Source organism: Alternaria alternata, assembly GCF_001642055.1.
Source record: "Alternaria alternata strain SRC1lrK2f unplaced genomic scaffold CC77scaffold_3, whole genome shotgun sequence".
NCBI classification, from domain to species: Eukaryota; Fungi; Ascomycota; class Dothideomycetes; order Pleosporales; family Pleosporaceae; genus Alternaria; species Alternaria alternata.
This window is the reverse complement of record NW_017306192.1, coordinates 632,603-645,295: the sequence shown is the minus strand read 5'-3', so window position 1 is coordinate 645,295 and position 12,693 is coordinate 632,603. Positions and strand designations below refer to the sequence as shown.

The following is a 12,693-nucleotide window of genomic DNA, read 5'->3' as shown; positions in this document are numbered from 1 at the left end:
TGCCATTCGTGACATGGGGTCGCGTGGGATGCCACGATGCCAGCGAGCTACAAGGCTAGTTAGCTCGTCCGGTCTCGTACGCGAGACGGCAACACCGACGATCCCTAGGGCCAGGGTGGGTCCAACTAGGGGCAGATCTGTTTCCTTGGAGCTGGGCTCGACTAATGCTGTTGTACGGCATCTGTTCTGGATATGGGAGGGATTGCAATACTTTGGGCGACATTCGGTCGTGACATTCTTGCTTTTGCGACTCTAATTGGTATCTATACTTCTGCATTCCTATGTGCTTACCCATCGCAAAGTCTCTCACATCATTTCCTTCCAAATCCTCTAACATAGGTACTCTGCCATCCCAGTCCATCTCCGAAACCAACCCATCGGCCCTTACTTCAGCCATCTACCATTTACCCTGCCCCTAGCCACATCTCCTACACAGCATCATGCGCCCCACCGAATGCGGCCTCTAACGCGATAGGCATACAACACCACTTGGCTACATGCTGTGCCATCAGCCTCTTCTCAAACCGTCCTGTCACCGTCTACGCGATCCCACCTTTGCGTAGTGGCAAGGAGCCTTTCGGGCACTCTTCCATCCAGTTCAGGTCCTTACACCAAAGCACACCAAAGCGCTGGCTGCTGCACCCTGTCTTCAAAGGCTGGCGCTAGGACAATCTAGCCCCTCGTGTGGCTTGCGCAGAACGCTGCACGCCAACGGCGAGGACCGAATGGTATTTTGGCTCGAGACACGATGATTGGGAGAAGAGTAGATACTACGAATGTGTTCGGCGTAACGCTGCTGCGCTTTTGTCGCGCGCTGTTGTTCTAGCTGCAGTAGTAGTTCGAAATGGGCGCAATGAGCTTCTTGAATAGCATCATTGATGTCGTGGTGGTGGCTATGGGAGTTACATTGAATAGTAAGCTACAGCACTCTGAGCTATCGTCGCCATGTGCGTTGTTCAAGACTAGGGTATGTAGAGTGGCTGAGGGCGATGTAACGAGATGCCGTTCGTCAATCGGTGTATACGCATGCAAGCTGTGCGACAAACCACGTGCGTTTACTCCCAGCTGTCATGTATGCTACGTTAACACACCAGAAATAGACACGCATAACCATGTCAAGAAAGCCAAGGAACAAGAGCTAGTATCGAAAGTATGCTATTCGAAAACGTGGGGTATAATGTTTGAACAATTGCTTCTTCATCGTGCTCTTCCACCCTTTCTAATGGATAACTGCAAAGAACCAAGCTCCATCCCATAAAAACCATAATGCATCATCAATCTTCCCGAGCTTGATAATGGCTGAGAGCGAATATAATCGTACACAAAGTACCGTCCCATACAAAATGACTTTCGCGATTGATCGTCTTGTTCGTTGGAATGAAGCAGTAACATACTAAACTGAAAAGGTGATAGGAAAAAAAACTGCTCAAGACGCCGAACGTACAGAAATCGTACATATTACAATAGGTATAACAAGATGTCAGGCCACCGAGTGCGGCCGCTGTCTCAAACTCGGCTTTGACGAATGAAGCAGTTGCAAACGCCGTATCGTGCGCCTCAGAGGAGTAACTATTCGTAACAAAGAAATCAATCGTCAGTATATGCCAGAATCAGAAAGGCAGCGATCAGGGATGTAAAAGGAAAGCTGCTGGTAGAGCTGGGTTTGGCATGGTCTTGGATGGAGCAGGCTCGGAAGCTTCATTCGCACCATCATCTTCAGTGGCCTTCGGAGTAGCGACTGCTTCCTTTTCTGACTCCTCCATCTCTTGTTGTTCACGAGCTTCGCGCTCGGCATAAATCTTTTGCTTCTGCGCTTGTGCAGTTGCTAGAGTGTCAATATAGGTCCGGAATTTCACAATTTCCCTGAGAAGGTATTGCGATTTGCGCTCCCAGTTGGCCATGGCCTTCTGAGCATTGGGGTGTCGAGGCGAAAACTGATATTGTGTCTTAGTCATGATCATGGAAAAGCGGGAAGGTGATACTTACGGCAATGAGCAATGGCGCTCTGAGTTCGTTGTGGTGAGCGAGCTCGGTCTCAATGTTCTTAACATAGTCGGTAAGAGCTCTAAGCTGATCCACTTCCATCAGGGTACTAGCCATCATGCTTGATGCTGGTGGGCTCCAATCCGATAAGACGACCTTATCTCCGGGAAGTCTGGGCTTTGGTGTGCCGGTGGCATGGTCCATCGAACTACGAAGGGAGCTTGTGACACTCGGACGGGGCATATGGCCTTGCACTGATGGCGCACTGTCTTGACGGATCAGAGCTGGGTTGATGACATTCTCACCCCAACCGTACTCCATGCTGCTGACACCACCCATGAGAGGTTCTTTGGACAAACGAGCCGACCAGTAGTTGACGGTGCACACAAACTCTCGACAGATGTCAGGTGTTCCAACTTGGAAAAGATGAACTGCTCCTGTAGGGAGTGAAAGCGCGAATACGTGAGGCCTTGTCTTCGAGTATCCTGGAGGAGGTAGCGCGCTGGCGATAGTCTGGCGGAGTGGGAAGCTGTCCAAAGCTTCCGCATTGTCCATCCAGTTGCCGCCTCCTACAACACCACCAGCAGATGGTCGTAGCTTGCTCTTCTGCCTAACAGATTTGGAGTTCATGCTGAAAGAGAATAAACGCATACAGCCTTTCTCGACGACAGCGAAGCATTCATTCCACGCTCGATCCTTTGCCTTCCTATCCACTGAATCAAGATGTCGCTTGTGCTTGAGGATACCTTCCTTGGCCCAGGGTGCTCCAACAAGCTCGAGTGTCTCGTCTTCCAACAACGGAGCCACACGGGAGAATTCTTCATCGCTAGCAATAGTCATGCCCTCTTCACGGATGATGGCTTGACTAAGAGCATTGGCAAAGCCGATAGCCTGTTGATAGTCGCCATGCGCAAAGTGTGAGCCCAGTGAGTCCACCGACATGGAAGTACCGGTCTTGCCGTACGAATAACGACTCCAAGAGCTGGATCCGGCGGGGCTCCATACTGATCCGTCGTCCAGACTGGTTCGGCTAGATGCCACGGTAGATGAAGGATACAATCTTTGCTTTGAGCGGTTCTTAGAGGCCCATCGACTGCCCACATTGCGGAAATCGTTTTGGGATCGACCACGGTAACTCGTGTTGTCGGACGGTGCTTTGCTCAACACACTGGGAGTGCGGCGGAGCATGTTGCTGACGGAGAGGTTGTTGGACGAAGGCTGATGATGAACAACAGGTTCGGAAGACCCATGGAGGGGCAAGCGTTGTTTACGAATAGAATCGTAGAACTCTTTGAGCACCGTCTCGACCTGGAACTCCCATCCTCGCATAGGACCATTGTATGGCGAGTTGACAAGTGTGTTAGACTCGGATACTGCAGAGTCAAAGGAAAGTAGACCTTCTGAGCCACTTCTAGCAGGAGGTCGGATGGAGAGACGACTGCGGGTTTTCCTAGCCTCCGCAGGCTCCTCCACATCCGCAGAGAATGTAGTAGCGTCAGGACCCGGCGAGCTGGGTTCTGACTTCTCATTCCATGGCAGGGATGGTCTTCGGAAGTGAGTGGAATGTGGCCTTAGCGTCTCTTCTCCTGCAGCCTTGACTGAATCTTGACAGACGCGAGTGACTGTAGGGAGTGTGTTACGGACAAATTGGCTTCGTGTCATTCTCGACTCGATATCAGCCAAGTGCAAATCTGTGTTGAGCAGCAGGATGGAATAGCAAATAGTATGGACGACATCTGTCGTCGGTCAGCTGTGTTTCTTCATAGCAAAGTGAGCTACTTACCGACTGCCTTGAAGCCATGGCTGCTGTTGCATTCACACCAGCGCTCTGAGAGACTCATGAGAATGCGGTCAACCTGCTGAGTCTCGGCCTTGAGAATGATTTTGCCACAAAGGTCACGCATAGCAGCCAAGATGTTCATGCCTGTCCAGTCAAAGAGGTCCATAAAGGCCTTTCGCATGCGCGTGCTGGACAAGCTGACATCGCCCAACAAGGTAGCCGCTTGGGCCTTCAGACTAGAGGAATCATCGCCGCTGTAAATCTGGAATGCACGTTCACGCTCTGCATCAGTGGGCTCGCTGTGCATCGATCGGTCTTCGACAACAGCGGGCATGGTGTCGGAGTCGCGACTTTCAACCTGCACTATGGGCAGACTGGTAGCAGAGAGGAAGACGTCATTAGGTGAGGTTGGGGTATTGGCGTCTGGCGAGACCTTGTCGAGTGACTGCTGGGATGATCGCGCACCTTCTAATGGCAACTTGAGGTCGTCGGTAGTATCGATGAGTGCGTCGGGTAGAGTGGTATCAAGCCACACGCGCTTCGCAGCTGGGCTTTTCTTGTCGGTACGGTGCACCCTGTCAGTTGATTCGGTAATGACCCAGCCTTCGTCCTCAACTTCTGAAGCAGACTGCGATGCTGACCCACGTCTAGAAATAGGGTCGTCATGAGGGGACAGGAGCTCGGCCCGATGGTCGCCACTGGGCTTGCGATTGCTTTTTGCTTCAGATTGTCTGAGTAACGAGGGAGTGGGTCCTGTGCTCGGTCTCCTTTCCTCGGTACCGCTGTAATCGCCTGTTGGCGTTGCGCGACCACTGCGATCCTCGTTGCAGCTGCTGCTATCCGCAAGGAAAGTGTCCTCCTGCTGAGTCGGAGCGGGAGATTTCGCGTGCTTCAATTTCAATTTCAGCTTGGGACTTCCTGTGCTGGTCATTTCAGAAGCTCTTAACTGCTCTCCTCGAGATGCAGGAGGTGTCTGATCGTCCCCACGTGAAGTTGACTTGATGGCGCGGACTGTTGCATCCTTGTGTGGTTTATAGTTTGGTGAGAATCCATTCGTAGAAGCGTCACCTGACTGCTCATCCCGCGCGTCTAGTGTTCTGTCACCAGTGCGCCCTGCGTCATTAAGGTAGGGGTTCATAACTTGTCGCAGACTACTAACTCCGGGGCTGGGTTGTGGGGGTAGTACCGGCTTGGCTGGCTGAATAAACTCGAGAGCCGTGATGGGGGGTTTCGTGCTTTCAGAAATAGACTTCTTTCGACGCCGGAAGAAGGATGATGGTTTTTTGCCAAGCGTTGGTGGTTGTAGTGCTTGTGCGTCCCCTTGAGCAGGGTTGGCAGTCTGGGGGGCTTTTGGCAGCGATTTTATCTGGGAAGCAATATGGCTGCCATTGCTCGGTGTCGTACGCGGTCGTGCGGCAGAGTACATGGAGTTGACATCGGCCGGTTGGGGCTTACTGGAGACAGGGGCTGAATTTTCTTGTGACGAGTTAGGGCCAGCTGAGGCAGCAGACAGTTGTGGTGTAGACTTGGAAGAGCCTCCACCAAACACTCGGCGAAAGAAGCCAGGCTTTGGCGCTGCTGGAGCCTGGGGAGGGAACAGTGGACTTCGTGAAGCCACGGATGGCGATGGAGCAGAAGGATCGTGCCATGACGGTACAGGAGGCAGTTCTCGCAAGGTGCTGGCATTGACAAACTCTTGGGCCTGGGCCCTCATGCTTGGTCCTGGCTGGCTCTTGTTCTTTCGCAAAGTTCTGTAGCTCGTGTTGGAGCGGACGCTGCCTCTACGGCCCGGCCGGGGTGCCTGCGGTGCGGCGTACGATGGCTGAGGGGGGAAAGCGAGGGGTGATTGCGGTGGCTCCTGGACCCTTCGAGGGCCGGCGGGAATGGTGGGCTCGGGGGCGGCATCGTATTCATCGGGGTAGTTTTGATAGGCGACCCTGCCTCGGTCTAGGACAGACTCGACTCGCAAAGGCGAGATTCTCCCCCGGTCGCTTGCATTGCTATGATCAAAACTGGCCGAACGCTTCCCAAAACCAAGGCGCTGGTTTCCCAAGATGCCAGACTGGCCAAAGTCGATGCTCGAGGAGCCGCTGCCCATGCTGCCCTTCTTGTTGTTGCCCCGCAGATGGCCGGCCTGTTGGAGCTGGCCATACTGGGCGGTGGCCTGCCTCCCTGTGTACATGTCCCGCGTGCTTCCCTTGCGGCGGACTGGGGTACCGATGTTGTTGCTGCTGTTGCTTCGACGGGCGCGCGAGTGGTGGGCTGTGTATCGAGAGTGGTCGTCGGGGTTCAGGTCGTAGTCGGAGGAGCGCGACGACGTGTACGTGTGGCCGCGATGGCGGGCACCGGGCGGGCGGTACGAGTTGTCGCGGAGGAAGAAGTCGTCGTCGGCATAGCTGGAGTACTGCGGGCCTGAGCTCCCGAACAGATTGCCGGTCGCGAACTGGTCGAGCGAGAGCAGCATGTTGTCGACGACCGAGTCTCTCACATTGCCGCCCTCGGCGAAGGAAAGATCGTGCGAGTCGCGCAGCGGATCGTGCTTGGGGTGGTCGTTGTTGAAGGCGTCTACGGGGGTGGCATCGTCGAAGAAGGTCTCGTGCTTGGGCTGGTCGGTGTTGAGTGCTCGCATGGACCCGGTTGGTCTGTAGGTTGTGTGGGAGCCAGTGGGCGTGGATGGGCGGCCATGGTGGTGGGAGTAGTCGGCCATGGCAGGCTGCGGGCTATGTGAATGAATGTCTGCGTCGAGGACCTTCCCACACTTGGGCACAGGAGCATTCTCCGCCGAGCCCAGACACGTCTGCGAGGGTGTACGGCAGCAATTGGGAATCTTGCCGTGACAGAAGATTGCACGGACAGGTGACGATGCAGGTCAATGGCGCGATGCTGCTTGGGCGCGCCGTTCCTCGTTCCTGGGAAGCCAGCGGCTTGCGGCACAAGATGCTAGGGGTGGAGCAAGGCGTCTTGCAGTCGCATGACACGCGCAGAGGAACGTCGGTCTAAACTAACTTTACGAGAGAGCTGCGGGGGCTTCAGGGGTTCCAAACCGCGATGTTGGTGGTGTTGCAGGACGAGGCCGAAAAGAGCCACGCGCGAGAGCACTACGCAGGATCGACACAGGAAGCCTCGAACCCCAGGGGTAGTCGGATGGGAGAGAGTCGGACGCGGTCGCGCGGTCGCAAGACGCGTGCAGAGTCGAAGGAAGCGCTGCTGGCCCCAATGCAGGAGAGAGAGGCAGCTAGCAACTTTTGAGATGGAGGTGCACAAGATCCAAACCTTGTCCCTCGCACCCCTGCACGCCCACGACCGACACAACCAACATGGTCGCGACTACGAGTCAAAATGTCTTGGACCCCCCGAGCCCTGACCAGCTCCCACCACGCCTGCGAGCGACACTGACTTGCAAACACATCCGAACCACTCGACCGCGCCCTGATAGGCCCGCTCACATGTCTGGCCTGGCCACCGCAATATCCACGACTGGTGTTTCGCGTCACCAAGTACAGAGAGGTACCCATTCCCGGGGGGCTGCAGCAGGGCTTGAGACAACGGGTCGCGCCTCCTGCGGGCAATCCACAAACTCCGCTTTCCTGCATGCTTTGGCTCTTTTGGCCGCCAAGCTGGTGGAGAAAAGCATCGCTGGACGTGCTTTTGCCCAACGGCACAAGTCTACACCGTGGAACCCCTGAGGGACAACTCATCACAACCGCAGACACGTTGTATACTAAGCTTCGCTAAGCGGTACACATCTCCGAGCCTGCACATGTGCCCTGCAAAACTTCCGCACACAGGGAACATCCTTTCACAACCCGCAAACGTCTTACAAGCTGTAGTATAGACCTTCTGCTCCTGGCCAGCTGCTCCGCTCACTTAAGATGAATTTCATATCTCGAGTAATCCACACGCGCACTTTCCTTTGTCGCGCCGGCTATATGTTTACGCTGCATCATTCCAATATACCAAGACCGGACCGGCATACTGAACCAACCATCAGTCGTGTATCGCGCTTGCTCGCTTTATCATGCACCATTCGTCACATTCAATAGCCCCTGTTATCGGACCTCTTGTTCTTCTTCACAGCTAAACTTACCGCACTGCGGCCAAATACTTTTAGGAAGGCCCGGCGAGAAACCATGTCCGTTCACGATAGCCGAAACTTTATACCCTCCACGATCGCTTTTGGTGGCCGCGCCACAACTCAACAGGAGTAGCATAGCATCTAGTGTTGATTTTCCAAATCAGCAAATGCTTTACATGCAGTTCGTACAGATATGTTTACGCCTGCATACGTACTTTCACATATCCAACTTCTGGGTGCGTCTTCCGGCGTGAACCCTATCCTTGGCACGTTAGAATTGAGAACGGCAAGCGAGCAACCGCGCCACCCATCTTCCAAATACTGGTGCAACGAATACCCCACTATCACGCATCTTAGTGGTTCCTTGCACGTGAATGCCACTCGCTATCCTCGATGTCAATCTCGAAACCCTTTTTACCCGCGGCTGCTACCCCACACATACCTCCCTTGCGATAAGAACAACGTCGAACGCAATTCGACTGGGTCGTGAAACGCAATGCCTAGCAGGGGTCTTGTCTAATCCGCATCTGCATCGACCTTCTTGATAGACTATGATGTCGTACCTGAACCTTACGCTACCGCCGGGTCTCGTTCCGTGCCGTCAATCCATCAGCCCTAGCTCGCAAGCAAACCTTACACAGGTACCGGGACAACACAAATGAACACTTGGTGGTTGCCTTCCAGGGGAAAGTTCAACGTTCCCACATACTTTAGTATTCTAGACCCTGCCACGTACTTTGGCTTTTGTATAGCCTTTGACAAATTGTAATAAAGTGGCAAACCGAGAAGACGATCCGATTGAGTGAATCAGTTTGAAATATTGGCAACATGTGCTTTGAGGGCGTTGTAGTTCCCAGCTGATCGACGATACGCCCTGAAATACGTTGCTTGTAAGATACAAAAGACCCAGCAGGATTCATACCTTTCCGAACATAGGATTCGGGAAGACCAAATCTGTAGGAAACTCCTTGCCCTCCGAGCCTTCGTTATGCCAGAGTTCCAGACCAACGCTGCATTTAGGAAAGACTCAACCTTCCACCGGGCTAACGACCATAATCTTGGTTCTTACAGTCGGCTCGCTGTATCATATGAACATGCATTTTCGCAGGGGGGACGTAAAACTTGGCAATTTCAGAACAATCGAAGAGAGAACCAGTCACAATGCAGTAATTCATATCGTGTTGTACAAATATCTTGGTACCGTCCTTCATACGCCTTGTGCGATATTCAGGTCAGTTGCAAAAAGAAGGCCTCGAGATCCAAAAACATACAACAGCGGGGATTCGCTAGTGGTCACCCACCTAACTACTAATCCGCCGGTATCTTGCTTAAATAGGGCTGAGCGAACGGGAAGCCTTGCTCTCAAGATCCTATGGTCGTATGTAGAAGAATTGGTAGGTTGTGGTGGTGTTATCAGCAGCGGCAACCCCATACCCATCTTTCACTCTGTCCGATCTTGCGCTGACCACTGTAAATCCGGAGTCGAGAACGACGGAAAGGCAAAAGGCGGGATGATCATGTTGCCTGCCCCAACCTCAGCACCACCAAACATCTTCTCGACGTCATTCTGCATAGTAGTCAGTAAGGGTAGTACAGTGGGAGAGGATGTCACATACCCAATCGATATCATTGATGGCATCCAAAGCATTACCGAATGTTGGCCTCCCAGCCATCCCATCACCTCTGTAAATAACCGAGTTGGGACTATCGGCATCGCTTCCACCTTGCTGTGCAGCACCGGGCACCAAAGAGCAACTGGTGGGTGCGATACCACCGTAAGGAGACATGGGTACAGACGCTGGCATATCAAAGGTACCCCAGTCCGAAAGCGGTATGGCACCAGGGAATGTGTTGACCCCGGCTGCTAATGCGGATCCAGCCGGTGGGCTTTGCGGTCGTGGTGGCGGCGTGCAGTTTTGCGTAACCATGTTTCCGTTCAATAGATGTGAGAGAGGACCAAGAGTGCTCAGGTTCGATTGCGTGCTTCCACTGCGCTCTCTATCTTCCCTCTGCACTCGTTGTCTAGGCTCTGAGCACGGTTGTGGCATGTTGGACGGGACTCGTACTCTTTTCAGGTTTGAGTACTTCCTCGTTTTTCCGATGAGTTCTTCCAGAACCATTCTTGTCTTCTCGACATTGGGGATGCCTGGTGGTAGTTTGAACGAGTAGTCTAGACACCTCCAGATACGCTGTTCCATGGCGGGCTCTGGATTCGCTATATAGATCTCGTTCACGAGGAGGAGCGCGCAGTGGTGTTGGTGGAGGGCACCGACGATCCATGACCAGGAGGATAGGACGGGGTGCAGCTCGATTGCCATTCCATGTTCTAAGATCATGGTTGCTGCGCTCATGGTCAGCTGTCGTAGGCGCTCCGGCATCCTGCTGCGGGCAGAAGTGATATACTGCTGTAATATCGAGATATAGAGGCGATTCGAAACGATACCATATAGTTCTGACGCCAAAACATGTAACAGCTCTGAGCGGTCCAGCATGGGGACGTACTTCTTCTCCATAGCAGACTGAAAAGATTGAACACGTGACAGAATGGAGGTGATTGTGATTTCGCGTTTCCCGTCGGCACGCTTACGATCCAATTTTGGCCGCTCACTCCAAAGAAAACGATGCATCTCGTACGCTTCAAATCGCATACGACAAATCGTCATGTCGGTAAAGTATTTACGATCTCTACTGACGTCTACGCTGCTGTCACCATGCTCGGCACGGTCGAGATCAATGTCATCGATGTTCAGTGGGAAGCGGGTATCATAATCCTCGAGCCGAATCTGTGGACGAGGGCCAACAGCTTCGCATGTCCGGAGATCCAAGAAACAGATTTGATACCACAAGAGGCGCCGTACTTGAATCTCGACCGGCGAGGAACTGTACGCTGTTGGATCTCGGTGCAAACCCATGCACTCGGCTAAGCGGATAAGTGATCCGGTGAGCGCAGAGTGTGAGCGGGATACTTCATTGCGACAAAGGGGGATCTGTAAACAAGTGTAAGCTTAGTCTTGTAGACTTGAGCGGCAAAAGCTAGGATGTAACACTCAGTTCTCTCTGGGAATTTACGGACTTACAAGGTACGTCACAAATGCTTGGAGGGTCTCCAGTTTCGTAGTGCGGAGGAAGTTGGCTTTAGCAAGTGCTTTTTCGGTTCCTTCACGGAAGCTGTCTACCATTGTTCGTTTTTCCATGCCAAACTTGACGCGCACCTCATCCTCAGTCATGGAGATGACTGAGCTTAATAATGCTGCAAAGAGCACGGCTTGGAAAGATGAACGAGGCTCCGTGCCCATGTTGACTCTGATCCAGAAGTTCTGATACTGTCGCTCGAATGAAGGGCGATGCACTGTTCGGGCTACAATATGAACAAAGTTCCAATAGTGAGCGAGCAACTCGTCAACCACCATTCGTGAGGGCAGATGAGCCTCAAGATATGTTTGATTGATTGTCGATGTCAACATGAAATTTGAAGACGGGGCAACGTAATCCTGTGTAGGGGCTAACCAATCTGCAGGATCCTCTCCGGTACTAATCTGAGGAGGGTATTCTGAGTCTGGCAGCTCATTAAGTGCCCGAGTAAGCTAGTGCAGCTCTGTCAGTATAGGTGTGCATGTCAAACAAATGTGAACTCACTTCATCGGAAAATCTTGGGCGCACAAGTCCTCCAATGCGTTCTGTGATTCTGATTCGGCCCATGCGAAAACCCAGATCGTCTATATCTTCATTAAGGTTGACATCGTCGTCGGGCTCATAGTAAGTGGCATCTTCGGTAACGAGATGCGTCGGTCGCAGGTTTTGGGTCTCCTCATCGTCTTCTTTGTCGCTAGACTGCTCTTGGCCAGGCAGTGCGCTGACCCTGGAAAAATCAGAAGAGCTTCGAGTATTTGCTTCCGTTTTGCGTGCGACATCTTCTTCGAGGCTCCTCTCCAAACGGCCCATCTGCTCCTTCACCTCAGCGAGCTTTGCCTGGGCGTTTGAGTCAAGCCCGGAGGCGATGAAGACGCATTGACGTGCGTTCTTGGTGCAGTGTGCACACGGATGACATTTGTCACATTTTAGTTTCCGACGCCTACATTCGAGGCAAGAAGTGATGAGCCGGTTGCGACGACGAACGCGCGGTGGCGGCTGATGTGTCGTCTTATCGGCGACAACTGGTGGAGAAGGTTGAGAACCATTTTGGCTCGGCAACGATGGGCTGGACATGTCTGAGGTGTTGTTACAGCCCAGTGGTGGAAGGATCGGTTCCTTACGGACGTAAGATCCCAGACTCGTACAGCTTGTGCAGCGATTAGCGAGACGGAAGGTATCAAGCAGGGCGCATCATACGTTAGTAATGGTTGGTTGCCTGTCCTCTACCTTTTCGACAGCTAGATGATAGTGCAGGTGGAACTTGATATGAGACCTAGGTAGGAATCGGGATTGCTGGATGGTGCAGGTACCCAGGACCCAGACTGTCCAGCAGCTGCGGATAATGTCAAACCTCTAGAGAATCGTGCGTTTGGAAGTTCTCCTCGTCCCTGAATCACAGATGCTTGGACGACTGTTTCGTGGTGACTGTGTTGGCAGCTTTATTGCGACCTAGTAAGACCGTCAGCCCCACCTTGGCTCTTCGTGAAGCACTGACTATGGCTGATTAGTCTATGTCAGCGTCATTGGCTCAGTCCCATGTCCCACCAAACTCAATCTACCTTGGTTGCAAAGACGAGGCTGTGGGCATGACAGTGGAAGCTTCCACGTGGCTTGTAGTCTCCAGGCATTTGTCAGGCATGCACGGAGACTATGGGCTATATATCTCTGAACCAACGCCTGCGATGCAAAAGCCGACCATTATGAGATCTGGCTCAATGGTATC

The 12,693-nt window shown here is 53.0% G+C and overlaps 2 protein-coding genes across 2 annotated transcripts; both read right to left on the bottom strand.

Annotated features, from left to right (window-relative positions):
• Nucleotides 1-1,625: 1,625 nt before the first annotated feature.
• Nucleotides 1,626-6,470, bottom strand: CC77DRAFT_1057656 (Sec7 domain-containing protein; the record flags this gene model as incomplete). The annotated part of the gene is made up of 3 exons (XM_018528041.1): nt 1,626-1,934; nt 1,987-3,719; nt 3,767-6,470. The coding sequence occupies 3 exons, from the start codon at nt 6,468-6,470 to the stop codon at nt 1,626-1,628; spliced, it is 4,746 nt and encodes a 1,581-aa protein (XP_018389855.1).
• Nucleotides 6,471-9,214: 2,744 nt separating this feature from the next.
• CC77DRAFT_520067 (hypothetical protein) lies at nt 9,215-12,287 on the bottom strand. Its single transcript, XM_018532007.1, has 5 exons — nt 12,168-12,287; nt 11,475-12,117; nt 10,916-11,422; nt 9,455-10,825; nt 9,215-9,405 (listed from the first exon to the last, which is right to left on the bottom strand). The coding sequence occupies exons 2-5, from the start codon at nt 12,042-12,044 to the stop codon at nt 9,280-9,282; spliced, it is 2,574 nt and encodes an 857-aa protein (XP_018389854.1). The 5' UTR covers nt 12,045-12,117; nt 12,168-12,287; the 3' UTR covers nt 9,215-9,279.
• Nucleotides 12,288-12,693: the final 406 nt, after the last annotated feature.

Bases quoted from the DNA above. Each gene is read 5' to 3' on its own strand.
- CC77DRAFT_520067 (XM_018532007.1), bottom strand. From the start codon at position 12,044: ATGTCCAGCCCATCGTTGCCGAGCCAAAATGGTTCTCAACCTTCTCCA. The intron at 11,423-11,474 runs GTGAGTTCACAT...GAGCTGCACTAG, and splicing joins GCCCAAGATTTTCCGATGAA to CTTACTCGGGCACTTAATGA. The intron at 9,406-9,454 runs GTATGTGACATC...ACTACTATGCAG, and splicing joins CCATCAATGATATCGATTGG to AATGACGTCGAGAAGATGTT.